This window comes from Taudactylus pleione, unplaced genomic scaffold (genome assembly GCF_031769625.1).
Source record: "Taudactylus pleione unplaced genomic scaffold, aTauple2 ptg000129l, whole genome shotgun sequence".
NCBI lineage: Eukaryota > Metazoa > Chordata > Amphibia > Anura > Myobatrachidae > Taudactylus > Taudactylus pleione.
Genome location: NW_028284531.1, coordinates 11658908 through 11676902, shown reverse-complemented (window position 1 = coordinate 11676902; position 17995 = coordinate 11658908). Strand labels below are relative to the sequence as shown.

Below are 17995 nucleotides of genomic sequence, written 5' to 3'. Positions count from 1 at the left end.
GTAATATAGAATGCAAGCCAAATTATTTAAAAAGAAAGCTTATAATATTATGCATAGTCATGTGATGAGCAGAGATCAAAAGCCCATTCCTGTTTATTAACGCGAAAACAGATCAGAGTCCCATATGCACAGCTGCTGGTGCAGAGATGGGAGAATGAGAAACATTATCAGTGAGATTGGAAAAACACTTTTGCATATACTTTGTACAACTCTTCCTTGTTTGTGAGCGCAACTATACATCCGGCTGCAGTGGCGTAACTATAAATTTTGCTCCCCCATGCCAAAAAAGTTTCAGGCGCCCCCCCCCCCCCCCCCTTCCCCGCCCAAAGATCAAACACACCCAAAGACGACATTTAAGGTGTGTGGTTACATGATACAGTAATGCGCCTTACACATTATGACACACTAAGTAATGCCACTTATAACACAGTATGCCACACCGGAATGCCCCTTACAACACATTATGCCACACAGCAATGCCCCTTACACATGCCACACAATGCCACGTATAACACATAATGACATACAGTAATGCCCTTATAACAAATTTATGCCACGCTGTAATGCCCCTATTTCACATTATGCCACACTGTAATGCCACATACAACACATTATGACACACAGTAATGCCCCTAATAGCACATTGTGCACACAGTATTGCCAAATACACATTATACCAAACAGTAATGCCCATTACATCCCACCCTGACAGATCTACTTCACCAACCCTCCTCTCTGCTCCTGCCAGTCTGCCACCTCAGCTCAAGACAGGTTGCACAGATTTTATGTCCGTGTAGAACCAGATTATTGGGAACATAGTTTATAACCTGTAAACTGCGTGTATCAAGTTAGTGCCCCCTATACTAGTGCCCCTTATGCAATGCCCCCCTGTAATAGTGCCCCTAATGCAATGCCCCCTGTAATAGTGCCCATTATGCAGGGCCCCCTGTAGTTGTGCCCATTAAAGTAGTGCCACCTGTAGTTGTGCCCCATATGCAATTCCCCCTGTAGCAAGTGCCCCTTATGCAATGCCCCCTGTAATAGTGCCCATTATGCAATGCCCCCTGTAATAGTGCCAATTACGCAGGGCCCCCTGTAATAGTGCCAGTTACGCAGGGCCCCCTGTAATAGTGCCAGTTACGCAGGGCCCCCTGTAATAGTGCCAGTTACGCAGGGCCCCCTGTAGTTGTGCCCATTAAAGTAGTGCCCCCTGTAGTTGTGCCCCTTCTAGAAGTGCCCACTGTAGTTGTGGCCTCTCCTGTAGTTGTGGCCTCCCCAAACCTCTCTCCCTCCCCTCCCCCCCCCCCTCACTTACCTGACTTTGCGCGCTGTCATCCGCGTTGTCTCTCCCGCTGTCGCGCTGACTGGATCTAAATAGACCCAGCAGACGCGGCCGCGCAGGTTCCCCAGGTCGCAGGTGACGTCATGACCCGCGCACTGCATTACTGGGAACGCTGGCCTCTGAAGTGATCGGAGGCTTCCTTAGCCTCCGATCATTTCAGAGGCCAGCGCTCACAGTTGCAGTGGTGTAACCACTGCCCCCGTCACCCCCAAGCTACCCGACGCCTCCAAGCCACCGCGGGGGCTGCGGGGGCAGTAGTTACGCCACTGTCCGGCTGCAATGTACTCAATCACATATCATAGGTGCTGCAATGCAGGCTGAAAGTTGCAGGAGCCAACTGAATTCCATGGAACAGAAGATTGAGAGGATGGGAGAGCACTATCCTCCTCCCCTGATTGGTCAGCCTGCATTACGATCATCTAATTGGCAGCCCCAAGAAGCAGTGATTGATAGAGGACAGCTCAGTATGATTGGGAGGAGCATGTCTGTGGGACCTAGTCTTTGCTTTTTTGAGTCCCCCACCATAGTTTTCAGGTAAAAATAAATGCCATCGCTAGACGATACTAAAGTCATGGCGGGCGTTCTCTTCTGGGGCTGCTCATCTGACTGCAGTATCTGTGTGCACACAAGTCAGTCCAAGACGGGTCTCCCCTCTACTGGTGCCCATCACTGTATTTTCCACTTACAGAGGCAATAAAAACAGGTTTTGTTAAAAACCAAGAATTACTACACACTGTGCAACACTATAAGAAAACACCCAGAAGGGTGTTCCATAATTACCCATATTAATATTACACATCGCTTACAGATATTTAGTGTCATTAAAATTTTATATCTTTTAAGAAAATGTAACATTTGAAGCAAATTTCTTAAAGCTTTTGACAGTCTATACACCTAAAACAGACAGATAGACAGACAGAGGCTCCAGTCCAAGATTCAAATAGTGGAGCTACACCAACTGGGACTCACTGGCAGCTGGTGTGGTTCCCCTATTGCAGCCCCACCTCTGGAGCAGTCACTGATGAAGATATATTCATTTATACCCCAGCTCACAGATTGTACCAATCACTTCAGCCTTTAGTGAGCAACATAATAGATTACACAAATACAATACATGCATTAGCTATTAATTGATGCCATGCATGTTGTTTTGTCTATGTTACAGGTCTACACCTGTATTGATAAGAAACAGATTGTTGCATTACCTGTGGACAGACACCTTCTACAGCATCAACTACAATAATACAGCCATCACAGAGACGGACTGCCGTGGAGACCTCGGATGAGAAATCAACATGTCCCGGGGAGTCTATGAGGTTGATGAGATATTCTTCTTCACCTAAAAAATGATAACGACGATTAGGATTATGGGTATTCAAATCAATGGTTTATCAATAACTAAGCAAAAAAAAAAAAATTAAATATCGAGAGACCAAATATTGAGGATTAAATAAAACAAGCAAACAAAAACCAGTACTTGTAGTTCAAGTCTTGGTGGGGGACATGTCAGTGCCTGGAAGGTGGCAGATCAGTACAAATTACAGTCTAGTAAGAAGCATGTAGATGGGCAGTGAACTGGTTGAAGCATAGGTTATAAAGGGAACATAATCACATTAGTTATAGGGAATAGTATCAGGCACTGCTCTTTTTAGTCTCTTTATTAAAACCTTGTAGATGGCCAACAAAGTAAGGTGTCTGTGTTTGGAGATAGACAATTAACAGAGTGCAATAGTAACTTGCTACAGAAAGATTACAGAAACATGTCAAACTCAACATTAAGATGGCAGATATAAAGGAAAGCGGAGATGAAAAAGGACTAATGCCGGGTCCCTCTGAAAGCTCCTACTCCGAGATACAGGCTGCCAATGTACTGCAAACCAAATAAGTAAACCGAAAAGTACAGGCTGCTCCAAAATAGAGCACTCAGGAGCTCATTCAGACCCGCTCGCTACATGCGTTCTTTCGAACCCAGCGTATGCAAACTCTGCAAAGTGACGGCACAGCAAGCTATCGCACAGCAAGGCAAAAGCACGGCCACTTTGTCTTGGCGTGCGATCACTTTGTATATGCAGACGCACAGCAGCCTGTCTTAAGACGCCCACTAGCGAACGTGTTCTCCAGGAAGTGTATGCAAGCATTGGAACATCAGGTAGCATCGAAAGCGAACGCAGCGCTTGAGGTAGACTATACCCTCAAGCACTGCGATCACTTATGCAAAAAACAGCCAGGTGACGTGCACACCTCCAAAACAGCGTTGCGACACTCAGGCCCGCCCTTGTTCGCATCTCCCCTCCCCCGTTTCTAGTGGCCGGCCCTGTCACCACCCATAAACGGCTTCTCCTGTCACTCACTCTGCTGAGCAGGCTATGCGCAGCGAGCGAATGCTTCCAGAGCGTTCGCAGTGGTTCGCGTACGCGCACTGCGATGCATGCGCACAATGCGAACATCAGCCAGCTATGAGCTAACACTTTTTAGCGTCCGGGTCTGATTCAGGTCCTCAGCTCCATCAAGTAATAAAAACTGAAACGTTTACCAGCCAATCAGGGTACAGTATAGAGAGGTAGTAGTGCAAGTTAAAGCGGTTATTATGAAAGTGCCCAGCCTACTCGCACCACAAGCTATATTAATATTTCCTCCATTGTATCCCATAGGAAAAAAGAGAAAGTAGATTTGCTTACTCTGGAGAACAATTTGCTGATTAAGGTTTTCTCATCCTTGTGCTGAGGTCATTTTTCCACATTCCAACATAACATGGGGGAGATAGAAGCTATTGTCTAGTGACCACGTGTGCCCTAAGTGGATCACATAATTTGAAAGAGGGGACCCCTCTCAAATATGTGACACCACATTTACAAGTGTAATTATGGACGCAAGTGCCCTCCCAAAATTATATAGAAAAGCCTGTTTTCTGAAGTGCAGGGCAGGATTGGCACCGGTGACAACAGGGAGTCCCTACCGGTCTCCTGGACCGGTGGGGACAAGGTCATTTATTTTGGGGGGGCGCACTACCCACCCCTGTGGAAAGCGAATGGGGCTTTTCTTCCACAGTTTACATGTATATGCGACAATTCTAGATATATACAGTCAGGTGCATAAATATTGGGACATTGACAGAATTTTCATATTTTGGCCTCTATTCACCACCACAATGGCTTTGAAATGAAACAAACAAGATGTACTTTAACTGCAGACTTTCAGATTTAATTTGAGGGTAATTACATCCAAATCAGGTGAACGGTGTAGGAATTACAATGGTCTCTATATGTGCCTCCCACTTTTTAAGGGGCCAAAAGTAATGGGACAAACTAAACAATCCTAAATCTAACTTTCACTTTTTAATACTTTGTTGTAAATCCTTTGCAGGCAATTACAGCCTGAAGTCTGGAACGCATAGACATCACCAGACGCTGGGTTTCATCCCTGGTGATGCTCTGCCAGGCCTCTACTGCAAATGTCTTCAGTTCCTGCTTGTTCTTGGGCCTTATCCCTTTAGTTTTGTCTTCATCAAGTGAAATGCATGCTCAATCGGATTCAGGTAAGGGGATTGACTTGGCCGTTGCATAACATTCCACTTTTTAGCCTTAAAAAACTCTTTGGTTGCTTTTGCAGTATGCTTCGGCTCAATGTCCATCTGCACTGTGAAGCGCCGTCCAATGAGTTCTGAAGCATATGACTGAATATGAGCATATAATATTGCCCGAAACACTTCAGAATTCATTCTGCTGCTTTTGTCAGCAGTCACATCATCAATAAATACAAGGGAACCAGTTCCATTGGCAGCCATACATGCCCATGCCATGACACTACCACCACCATGCTTCACTGATGAGGTGGTATGTTTTGGATCATGAGCAGTTCCTTTCCTTCTCCATACTCTTCTCTTCCCATCACTCTGGTACAAGTTGATCTTTGTCTCATCTGTCCATAGGATGTTGTTCCAGAACTGTAATGGCTTTTTTAGATGTTGTTTGGCAAACTCTAATCTGGTCTTCCTGCTTTTGTGGCTCACCAATGGTTTACATCTTGTGGTGAACCCTCTATATTCACTCTTGTGAAGTCTTCTCTTGATTGTTGACTTGGACACATATACACCTACCTCTTGGAGAGTGTTCTTGATTTGGCCAACTGTTGTGAAGGGGTTTTTTCACTAGGGAAATAATTCTTCTGTCATCCAGCACAGTTTTTTGCCGTGGTCTTCCGGGTCTTTTGGTGTTGCAGAGCTCTCCGGTGCGTTCTTTCTTTTTAAGAATGTTCCAAACAGTTGATTTGGCCACACCTAATGTTTTTGCTATCTCTCTGATGGGTTTGTTTTGATTTTTCAGCCTAATGATGGCTTGCTTCACTGATAGTGACAGCTCTTTGGATCTCATATTGAGAGTCGACAGCAACTGATTCCAAATGCAAATGTCACACCTAGAATCAACTCCAGACCTTTTACCTGCTTAATTGTTAATGAAATAACGAGGTAATAGCCCACACCTGTCCATGAAATAGCGTTTGAGTTGATAGTCCCATTACTTTTGGCCCCTTAAAAAGTGGGAGGCACATATAGAAACCGTTGTAATTCCTACACCGTTCACCTGATTTGGATGTAATTACCCTCAAATGAAATCTGAAAGTCTGCAGTTAAAGCACAACTTGTTTGTTTCATTTCAAAGCCATTGTGGTGGTGAATAGAGGTCAAAATATGAAAATTCTGTCAATGTCCCAATATTTATCGACATGTGAAATGTTGACATTGTCAGACTGTCGACAGTAGGGTTAGGCTGCGGCGGGGCGGGGGGATGGGGTTAGGGACTAAAGGGATGGCTAGGGTTAAGAATAGGGATTAGGGTTAGGTATAGGGGAGAAATACTCATTGTAACGCTGCAGCATCGGAGGTCCAGCCAGGAAGCGACTCTCGTATGACTGCAAGGAAGCCGCAATAAGAGCCAATGCTGTCGTCAGAAACAATATGTCGACATTCTAACATGTTGACATCTCATTCGTGTCTACATAATGAATGTCGATATGGTCAATGTCGACATTACAATGCAGGCATCTCACACCACCCCCCTCCCAGACAGCATGTAACCAGGGTTTCATAAGGCAACAAAGGCCAATGTGGTCTCCTGAATTGATGGATAAAGGGAGGGGTTGAAGTAGGGATTAAATCATGTTTCTGGTTATATTTTCCTATTCCCTAGCACAACTGTATTACAGGGTGAATTCTAATTTAACAGATGAGAAGTCTCAAACATTTCTTGGGTGAAATTGCCTATGTTTTGTGATGCTTTATTATTATCACCCTTTATTGTAGGTAAAACAGACAAGAAAGGTTTATAAATAGTATAAAATGCTATAGATTGGAAATATACCAGATTTGTACTGAAGTGATATTGCACTGGATTTCATGGTGATTCCTCGAATCTGCTCATCTTCACGACTATCCAAATAACGTAACTGCAATGATAATCATAAAGGTTACAATCTGGCAGTGAAGACCAGCGTATACTCCCAAGCAATAACTCAGAAATTAAAACAATACCTTCCCCGCTAGTCTGTTAGAGATGATCCCATTGCTTGATATGAGGCAGTCTGCTAATGTAGTTTTCCCTAAAGAGCACAACATAGATTAAATTTAAATAAAATAAAAAAAAATTAAAGGGAACAATTAAAAATACAGTACCAGCAGTTTTGAGGAAAAAAAACCATAGTACTGAATAAACCTTTTATCAATGATTAGTAAGTGACTAGAAGAAACTAATATACTTATATAAAGATACAAACAAATGAATTCGCACTGAGGGCCCGATTCAGAGAATGTTGCAAATGCTGTCACAGCAGATGTGCGGAAATATGCAAATATCACAGCTGCCAGGACTTGTAATGAGACTTTCACCTCTGGCGTCTCAGATTCGCCGCTTGCGTACATGGACGCAACCATCATTCGCACATCGGTTGAGTATCAAACTTCTGCGATATGGTTACTCGGAATGGCCTCTGGAACGAAGACATCAGAACCTTTGTATGGGATCGCAGTTGCAGGCTAAGATACGCCCAGAAAATGGTCATGACAGGCCTGCTTTGAGTCAACACCACACACACGCACACACACCCCCCCATCCCCTGTTGCCGCCTACAAACGGTGCCTGCCTGTCACTGCCTTGTCAATAAATCCTCACTGCAACCGTGGCAGGACCATCGCAACATATTTGCAATGTGACCTATACGCATGAGCAGTAGAAAAAAAAACATCCATTTGCAAAAACATTGGCGTTGCGACCATCTCTGAATCAGGCCCTGAGTGCTAGGGCAGGAACAGCACAATATCAGTAAAAGGCATAGGCTCCTTATAACCTCCCAATGTGAGCACTAGCCTTTCATGCATAGTAAGGAAAGATGAGCTATCAGCAAAACTCGGCTCAAGTGCTTTAAGAATAGAATTGGCTATAGCCTATCACATACAAAAGCCCACTTACCATGATCAACATGAGCCAATATACAGATATTCCGAATGTTAGCCGGCTTCTTTTGCAGAGCAACTATTTTTTCCAAGCTTATGAGCCTCATTGTGTTTTATCTGAAAAAAAAATGAAAATAACTTGCTTTACTTTGATGTAACAATAAATACAAGAACATAAAACTGCACACATTAAGTCCACCAGATCATCAACAAGTGAAATTACAACTGACATACAGGTCAAAAACCTATACAATGATGCCAGATGGCTGTTATGGCCCGACATCCACAACAGCTCCCACTGTCGGCAAAAGGACAGCAATCCTGCAGAAGAGGACAGGATGACCAGTAAATATAACGGGGAGGGTACGGGGGTGGGCTGAAGTGACTCAGCATATCCAAGGTCCATTTTATTTTATTTTTTTTAAATTGGAGTAGTATTTATTAATTTTCAGAAACAAATATAAAAACAAAAATACACTACTTATAATAAAATAAAACAAAATTAAAACATCAGGGTAATACAATTGAGCAGAGAAAACAGCACATCATACAGAGATGTGGTAACATCAAATTACATCATTGGGACAATAACACAAAATTGCAGTGTAAACATACATATAAAAATAAACAAAAAACTGGTAGAATAGAAGCACCAAAACATAGCATTGAATAACCCTAGCACCTCCACTAGGGGTAAATAAACAAATTACTAGAAATAATGTCCTAACCTATAAATCAAACTGATAAATGTGGGGATGTCAGACCTATCGTCCAGCACTTTAGCAAACCTGGACTCTGCCAAATATGATCAAATTTAGATTCAGCCTTGCGGGCAATATATACTGTACATATCGTTCATGGGCCACCATGACACTGACCAAAGAGACCCATTCCTGGAACTCGGGACCTGTAGTAGCCATCCACGTACATGCAATACAAACCTTGGCCAAAGAGCACAAATTATGAATGTATTGTCTGGTATAACAGTCAATAGCATCCTTGGCCAGAGTACAAAGTGTACAAACTGCCGGTGTGAGAACAGATGGAGAAGCACTGGTAGAGACAAGCACTCTAATCACCTGTCCCCAGAAATCTGAACCTGTGGGCATGTCCAAAGGAGATACTAAAAGTGTGCTCAGAATACACTCACACACTTTGGACACCTGGCATCAGTACGACCCACAAACTTACGAAGACGTTCAGGTGTGAGATCAGTTCTGTGTACAATAAACAGTTGGATCTGTTGGAATCTAATAGAAGTTGTGGATTCTCCTGGACTTCCCAAGGCCATAGACCAATAATCATTACACATTGGCCCCACATCTTCCTCCCACCATAATTTAAGGCGTGGTAAATTAGAAGAGTGATGAGCCGCCATTCTATAGGAATATAAAGAGGAGAGAGTCCTTTTGGAAGTAATAGATAACAAAAATTATTTAAGTGAGGAGTCCTGTATATTGGGTGACGTCCCTGAAAATTGAGCCGTTCGAGCGTGTCTGAGCTGTAAATAACCATATAATATCGTAGCGGGGAGCAAATACTCAGTACATAGCTGGGAGAATGATTTCAACACATTGCCCTCAAAGATATGCCCCAGCGTGACTATACCTCTGCCACCTCAGAACACTCTAGCCTGAAGAGAGGATAATTCTGACAATGCCCTAGCACCCATAAAGGAGTGTCAGGGCCAATATCCTTGAACCTTAGGAGTTTATGAACAGACGCCCACAGCCTGAGTGATCAAATGAGGACCCAATCGGAATTTCTTGGCAGCAAGCAGGGCTTGTAAAGGTATAAGGCCTGGCATGGCCTGAGTTACGAATAGCGTGTGAAGACCGAGGCGTCCTCTAACCAGAGCCTCAAATGCAATAATTGTGCAGCATAATAATAAAAGCGAAAATGAGGTAGTGCTAAAGCTCCATCCGTTTTGGCTCTAGTAAGAGTACTGTAATGAATACGAGCCCGGTGGTCCACCCAGACCAGAGAAGAGACCAGATTCTCCACTTTACGGAATGACATAAGGTGCGTACACACGTAACGATTTTTTTTGAACGATTTAACTATAACGACGTCGTTATCGTTCAAAAAATCGTACAGTTTCTGAGTTATACCGATGAACGAAAATCGTTCAAGCGCGCTCCCGTTTGTAGTTTGTAGTTCATTTCAGACTGTCCAACAGAACGATTTTCATTAAGGGAAGGAACATTTTTCGTTCATCGTTGTAAAAATCGTTCATTACACTTCAAAAAAATCGGTCACTCTTCAAGGGAAAATCTGACAGATAATCGTTGTTTACAAAATCGTTACATGTGTATGTACCTATAGGGAGATAAATAGGTGAATGGTGAAAAAAATAAAGTTTAGGTTGGACTATCTTCTTAACCAGATTTGCTCTCCTGGTAAGAGCGAGAGGCAATTTGCTCCATGAGCAGGTTTTGGCCTTTAAATATACCAGCTGTGGTTTTAACATAATCTGATGAGGAGTTACTAATCTAATCCCTAAGTATTTAAATTTGTCCAACCAGTGAAGGGGGAGGGTTATCAATGGGGAATCAGGTCAGGACCCACGGAGAGGAAGGATATGGGACTTCTCCCAGTTCGTAGCGAGGCCAGAAAAAGTAGCAAATTTGGAGGACAATAGGCATAGATGTAAATCAATCTGACAACAAAAGTAGGTGGTCATCGGCATAGAGAGACACTTTATCTTCCCTGTCCCCTAGTCATGCCGGGTCCATTTTAATAGTCTACATCAGAGGTTCTCAAACTCTGCCATGACAGTCCAGGTTTCAAAAATACCCATGCTTGAGCACAGGTGACATAATAATTAGTACCTCAGCCAATTTGATTTGATCATGGATATCCTTCAAACCTGGACTGTAATGGCGGAATCTCCGAATCCTCTGGTCTATATAATAAGGCAGAGTGGTGTGTCATGAGGCGCACATGCTCAGTACGTGTGGGAGTAAGCTCAGGTGATGACATCACTAACACTGGCAGGAGGGGTCAGAGGTCAGATCAACTGTCAGTAACTGTAATGTAGCTGTTACTTAGCAACAGCGTTTTGCTTTTTTAATTACTCCTTTCATTAGCACCAATCTACAGAGTCAGTGGTAAGATGGAGAACATCCAGGAGGCAGTTTTCAGACATACTTTGTGAAACCGTATGGCCACCTAACGGCCTACATAGCAACTGATGCAAACGTAATTGCTCCAATCACCCATTAATCAGACATGAGTGTCAGATTAAGCACATGCCTGCCTGTCCGCACCGAGCACATGTCCAAAATGACGTGCAATGCCACAGGTTGGACATACATTCACATTTTTCATGCATTTTTGACGAGTCCTAAATTGCTAAGCTTTCCAATATCTGTAATTGTGTGCCTTGCTGCTGACACAGAAACATCTTTGGATAAACAGAATATACAGCAACTGCTGTAGTAGTATATGGTATTTTCAGGTCAATCTTATTGGACAGCTCCCTCAAGTTAGGATGTCATTCCCCACATGTGCATGGTCAGGTCTTTTAGTATAAAAGACAACTAGTTTTCAAAATCATCCTATAATATAAAGACTAAGGGGCCTATTTATTAACATTATTTTTACTAAAATAAAGCGAAGAAGTGTGTTTTCACGACCTTTTCACATTTTTTAGTTTGACATAAATTTACTAAAGGGAAATTAGAGTAGAATTCGTAAAATTCTACTCCAAGCATATTTTTAGTAAGCAGGTCACATTCCCCATAATTGTAATGGGAAATGTGATCTGGCCAAAGTTACTAAAAATATATTGTGAAAAAATACCAGGCGAAGTCCTGTGATAATAACGCCACCTGGAGATGGCGTTATCCAAGGTTTTCCCAGGTTCCCCGACTCCTGCACTGCTCTAACAGGCAGAGCAGAGCCGAAAGCCAGCCCCAGTGATCAACTGTGTGGTCAAAACAAACAACAAGCTGATCCCTGCAAAAAAAAAAAAAAAAACATCTGCATCCAGGGTGCTCGGTGACTGGTGATGTCCTCCGGGCTCCAGTCAGCTGGTCTCCCAGCTGCTGCACTGTGACCCTGGTCAACTGGTGCATAGAACAGCTGACCGGGGTCACAGTACAGGAGCCAAGGGACCAGTGACTGGGGCCTAGGAGTACATCACCGAGCACCAATGACCGGTGGGAAGTGAAAGTGCAGGGGGGCTATGGCAATCTCGGGGGGGCGCGGTCACAGGGGGGGTTGTATGGTGAGCCAGTCAGCACATGCGCAAGCACCTTCTCACTGTGGGGCAGATGTATGAAGCTCTGGGAAGTGATAAAGTGGAGAGTGATAAACTACCAACCAATCAGCTCCCAACTGTCATTTTTCAAACAGCCTGTAAAATGACAGTTGGGAGCTGAGTGGCTGGTCGTTCATCACTCTCCACTTTATCACTTCCCAGAGCTTCATACATCTGCCCCTGTATGTTTTGCAAAAAATACAGTGATAAGGCTGCGAATGGAATTCGCAGGGGCAGAGCTTTATCGCGAGCTCTGTCCCTCCAAGGGATTTTTGATACATCCCTGTGATATTGCCTAAATTCGCAATGCGGATTTAGGCAAAAATATCACACTACAATCTGCATTTCAAATGCGGATTGTAGTAAATAGGGCCCAAAGCATTGTTTTAATTATATGGATTTATTAGCTTGGTAAAGTTATGTAGTATACAGCTAGATACATATTGCAGTCTGTTATTGTTTAACTAACATTCCAAGTAAACATATTATTATCATGATTATTATCATTTATTTATATGGCGCCACAAGTGTTCCGCAGCGCCTTACAAAGTACATAAACAAGTTGTTGACAAACGACTTACAGAACAATACAATACAGGACCAGGACATGGATAATATATATTGCTACATTAGCGACCATAACATCCAGATAAGCAACAGAGCATAAGCAACCAAGTGTTAGGTGCCCTAGTGGTGAGTAAAAAGTAGATGAAACGAAGGCAGGGAGAGGCACAAGAAGGTAGAGGGCCCTGCTCGTAAGAGCTTACATTCTAAAAGGGAGGGGGAGACAAACAGAGGTGATACAGATGGGGTGGTTGGGGAGGAAGGAGCATGTAGCAGGAAGTTAGAATGATAGCTTGAATGCTTTGATGAAGTAGTGGGTCTTGAGAGCCCGTTTGAAGGATTGCAAAGAGGTGGAGAATCTGATGGGGAGTGGGAGAGAGTTCCAGAGGTGGGGAGCAGTGTGGACAAAATCTTGGAGGCGGGAGTGGGAGGAAGTAATCAGCTGGCATGAAAAGCGTGCATTAGTTGAATGAAGAGAGAGGAGAGGAGAGTGAAGGGAGATGAGATCAGAGATGTATATAGGAGAAGATTGGGTGAGGGTTTTGTAAGCGAGCGTGAGAACCTTATTGGGTTCTGAAAGGGAAGGGGAGCTAGAGGAGGGCTTGTAGGAGAGGGGAGGCAGATGTGGAGCGTTTGGAGAGGAAGATAAGTAGATATAAACAGACAAATTATTTTTATTTGCACAGCATTATAAATCTTCAAAAGAGAATTTTATCACCATAGTACATAGTCTACAGCTTCTGCATCACGTTCGTAGAAAACTGTGCTTTTCACTCGCAATAATAATGCAGCTTCACCAAGGGCTACTAACAATATAAACATCCAGATTATACAAGAAAACTGGGGCCAAGCATCAGGGCCGCCATCAGGGGGGGACTGCGGGGACTCGAGTCTCGGGCCCGGAGAGAGAGGGGGCCCTGGTAGCAGAGGTGTGGTGGAATGCATTGGAAGCTAGAGAAAAAAGCAGTCTGCCGGCGGCGAACGCTGCTTATTGGCTGCAGTTCCGCGAGCCAATCACAGCTTGTGGAACAGCAGCCAGCCAATCAGCAGCAGCCGCTGCTGATTGGCTGCAGTTCTGCGAGCCAATCATAGCTTGTGGAACAGCAGCCAATCAGCAGCGGCCGCTGCTGATTGGCTGGCTGCCGTTCCGCGAGCTGTGATTGGCTCGTGGCCAGCTCTATGTTTTAAATGCCACCGACACTCTTCATTTCTTCTCTGGCTGCCGGGTGCATTCCACCAGTGATGACGTGTGGTACCGCATATCACTGCATTCCACACCTCTGCAGCTCTGCTACCTGGGTCCCCTCTATCTCCGGAAATGCAGCCGATGCTCTTTCGCCCAGGCTGCCTGTGTCTACCAAAATTTATAAGGTGCTTAAAGGTATTTTTTTTCGCAATAGTCTAAATCTCGAATATGACAAAAAAAAATGAATTGATGATATAATATTAACAATAATATACCAGCCTTCCCTGCGCCCCCCTTCCAGCCAGCCTGCCTTCCCTGCCTTTGCCCCCACAGCCTTCCCTGCCCTGTGCCACCCTTCCCAGCCCAGTACCCCCCTTGTCCAGCCTTCCATGCCCCCTGTGCCACCGCCCCCCCACCATGTCTAATCCCTGTGCTCCCAATAGCTCCAGCCCTCCCTGTCCCTCACCGCTGAAGTAGCTCCACCCACATCCACAATTCCGCCCCCCTCTGTCCCTTACCCCGGGGAGGGGGCCCTGCCTATTTTCTCAGTACCGGGCCCCACAATCTCTGATGGCAGCCCTGCCAAGCATGAATTGCCAAAGAAATCCCCTCACCTGTGACACACCATATCTAAAACATGGAGCAGCAGGAAGTGGCGGACCATTAGCAAAAAACGCAAACACGTAAGAGGTCAGCAAATACAAGCTATATACAGATGTGTATGCATCTTTGCTGCAGTAACGCTAAAAAGCCCCTCTCGACGCACCAGCTCTCGTGAGACTCTGCTTGCGCTGGGCGCTGTTTTGCGTCTTTTTTCACTGAAAATGTGTCTAATTCGCAATGTGATGAGACTAGGACGCACGCACACACTCTGCTGATTAATTTGATATGTGACATTTCTATATCTGTTTGCGAATTATGCTGAATCTGTATACTAAGTGCTAGAATGTAGCGGCCGCATATTTGTTTTCATTCCAAGTTCCGTTTTGGTTCATATAAGACTCAGGTGCACATAGATACACAAGTGTTGCATATCAAACTAATCAGCACAGTCTGCTGGTGTACGCTAGCAGATTAGCACAGGACCTGGCAACTCACTCACGCCAGGCATGTCATACTGCATGGAGTATTGAGGCTTGATGTATGTGGACACATCTGTAAACAAAACAATCGGAAATGACACGGTCATCACCAAACAACCAATAATACCAACAGAGAAAAAAATACATACATTCATACTCTCTCTGAAAGGTAGCGCCATCATTCAGGGCAATAAAACAGGCTGTCAAAAGCTGTAAATCTGCAGTCTGTGCCACTGGTTTGAGTTCTGTAGCTTCCTTACAGTATTTATACTGAAGGCAACAATGACAAACATTTCGTAATGTATGCGAGTGCTAAATCCTTCTGTCAATGTCTGTGGTAATAATGGGTGGATAAGTTGGTGATGAACCTTCTCATTTGTGCTCTCACCGAGAGCAGTGAAGACTACCTGCCTGTGCCGGTTGGAGGGGCCCACATCAGCGCAGCCCTCACTGCTCTGGCCACTACCGCAGGCCACTTCTATATAGCAGTGCAGCCACAGTGGCACATTGGGCAGTGAGAGAGTTGAGACTGCCAAGGAGAGCAGAGACTGCAGCAGTGTCCACGGTATACAATCCCGGCAGCCGGCTTCCCGACTGCTTTATCCCACCGCGGGATAAATGACCGGCGTCTATATCTAGACGCTGCTCATTTCCCCGACGCCGGGAGAGAGGCGCCCGGCATCCCGATCGAGCGTATGCCGGGCGCCGCGAGTGGACAGCCGCGGGGGGGGGGTTAGGTTTAGGGCACCCGGGGGGGGGGGACTTAGGGCCAGGCACCCCCTCGGGAGGGTTAGGCACCCCCGGGGGGGGACTTAGGGCCAGGCAGCGGGGAAGGGGGTTAAGGCACTTAGAGGGGGGGGATTAGGGTTAGGCACAGGGGGGAGGTTAGGGTTAGGCACCCCTAAGGAGGGTTAGGTTAGATTAGTTCATACTTACCTCACCACGGTCAGGATTTCCAGAGCTGTCGGGCTTCCGCTGCCGGGCTCTGCTGTTTTGTCGGGCTGCCGCTGCCGGGATTCGAACTCCCAGCCATGCGGCAGTCGGCATATCATACCGATTCAGTCTCCACTCACTGCCCAATTTGCCGCTGCGGTACTGTACAGGTGCGGCCAGCGGAAGTGGGCAGCGAGAAGAAGTGTTACAGGTGTGAGAAATCACACTGATCGTCACCCCCTCCCCTGTAGCTGTCCCCCTGTGCTAAGTGTGTGGCGCTATACTACATATTTTTGGGGAGAAGCGTTGCCACTCGTCATGTATTTGGCCACCCCCAATCCCCCAGTACCCGGTCCCGTCTGAACTCTCGACGTCCCTGGGTGATGGTGCAGGCCAAATGGTCAGCAGACCATTTTTTATTCACAAACAATGGAGATTTATTTACAGTACATTTTCTTGGCTTCCACTCCAGCACAGTATGTGAGTTGCAATATTTAGATCTCTCCTGTTATCTGCCCACCACTATTCCTGAGCAGGTCACATGAGCAGTAGCAGGTGGTGAGGGCAGTGGCAGCTGGAAGCGACTGGCAGTTGGTCAGGGCAGAGAGCCTAAAGCTGGGTACAAACTAGACAATATATTGGACGATTTGTAATTTTGATGCAAATTGAAACGACAAATCATCCACATTGTCCAGTGTGTACGCACTATGGAGTGCTCCCATGCATCGCATCTTCTGATCTACTGCATGCCGACAATAGGCCTCTGGATGCGGTGGGGAATGTACACCAGATTGTGCAGTGTGTACAGACCACCCGATATATTGTGCTGTCGCTGGGTACATTCATGGTCTAGTGTGTACCCAGCTTAAGGTTCCTTGATAGCCAGAGTGAACCTGCACTGCTGAGGGGTCCTGCGATAGCTTTTTACCTCAGAGACAGTTTCAACATAGAGCCAGTCGTTTGCTCCTATAACACAAGTCTGTAATTAATCTCCTTGATTTATCGACAACGGTTAAAGACCGGGAAACGGCCATACGTTTCCTGCAATTTTACATGCTCCACAGGTCATGAGAGGACATTGGGATTAACAGGGAGAGAGAGACGGAGATGTTCTGAACGAGGATGCCATGATGACAGTGATGATGACCCATTTCTAAAAATTTTTGAAAAGATCTTACTGTATTGGCCCCCAAAGTGAAATTGCCCCCTTAATTTGTTGGCATTTGCTTTTCCGATACTGTAAAAATTAGTTTTTCATGTATTTCTTACACAGGTTGTAAAAGTATGTTGCTCAAGAATAGTTGCAGGCAGATAACAGGAAAACCCCAATATTTACATGATTCTTTACCTTTCCTTAGCCAGGGTTAATAACCATGACTTATTGCTGTCCACCTTCCTGGGAATGGAAACATCCTCCCCTCCATCAGTATGCTGCTCCTCACTGCCACCTACTGGCTATAACTGTCACTGCCTCACCATGCTTCCCTGGTGATTGTCCTCCCACATCACCCAGGGATGTGGCTCCGAAGGAGGTGAGCTGGGCACTCGTCTCACTGTAGTATTCTTTTACCATTGTGTATGTTCACAACTGTAAAGCTATACGTAGTACGCAGAACCATTATAAAAAATAAAGTAATAATAATGACTGAAGCATTCACATAAGTCATAACATTAAGATCAAAGTTTTCAAGTTTTGTACCGGATTGTGGATTGAGAAATTATATGTGGCTGTTTCGAGCCTCTATAAACGTGATCACTCTGGACAACCTATGACTTCCAGTGATTATCCCTTTAGCTCTTGATTGTTATTAGTTGGTGATCATTTCACTTTATTGCTTCCTGTCATCAAGCTCTCTAAAGCTGGGTACTGTCGAAGCTGGATTATTGGCTGAGACCAGATCAGTTTAAAATTGAATCGCAGCAATGCCATCTTGCGACTGGCCGCAAGACGCCATCTTGGAAATGAGATAACAAGACGCAGTTTTGCGAATGGCCGCCCAAGCGCCATTTTAGATAAATTCACATTTAAGTACATATGGCGATATTACTATTAGCACCATGCGATTGCATCTTTCACCATTTCTCATATACACATTAATACGCACAATTGCGCTGTTAACTAGTCGCATATTAGCGAATGCATAAGATCCTATATGAAAACGCTGTTTATTAGCTAAAT

At 44.9% G+C, this 17995-nt stretch overlaps 1 protein-coding gene across 1 annotated transcript in view; it reads right to left on the bottom strand.

The window, feature by feature from the left end:
• EFL1 (elongation factor like GTPase 1) overlaps positions 1-17995 on the bottom strand; it is a 363676-nt gene that overhangs the window by 326621 nt on the left and 19060 nt on the right. The window contains exons 2-5 of the mRNA XM_088472852.1: positions 7804-7904; positions 6870-6937; positions 6700-6784; positions 2548-2681 (exon numbers count right to left, since the gene is read on the bottom strand). Of these exons, the coding sequence (XP_088328978.1) occupies positions 2548-2681; positions 6700-6784; positions 6870-6937; positions 7804-7894 (378 nt within the window). The 5' untranslated portion in view covers positions 7895-7904. The remainder of the gene's footprint in view (positions 1-2547; positions 2682-6699; positions 6785-6869; positions 6938-7803; positions 7905-17995) is intronic.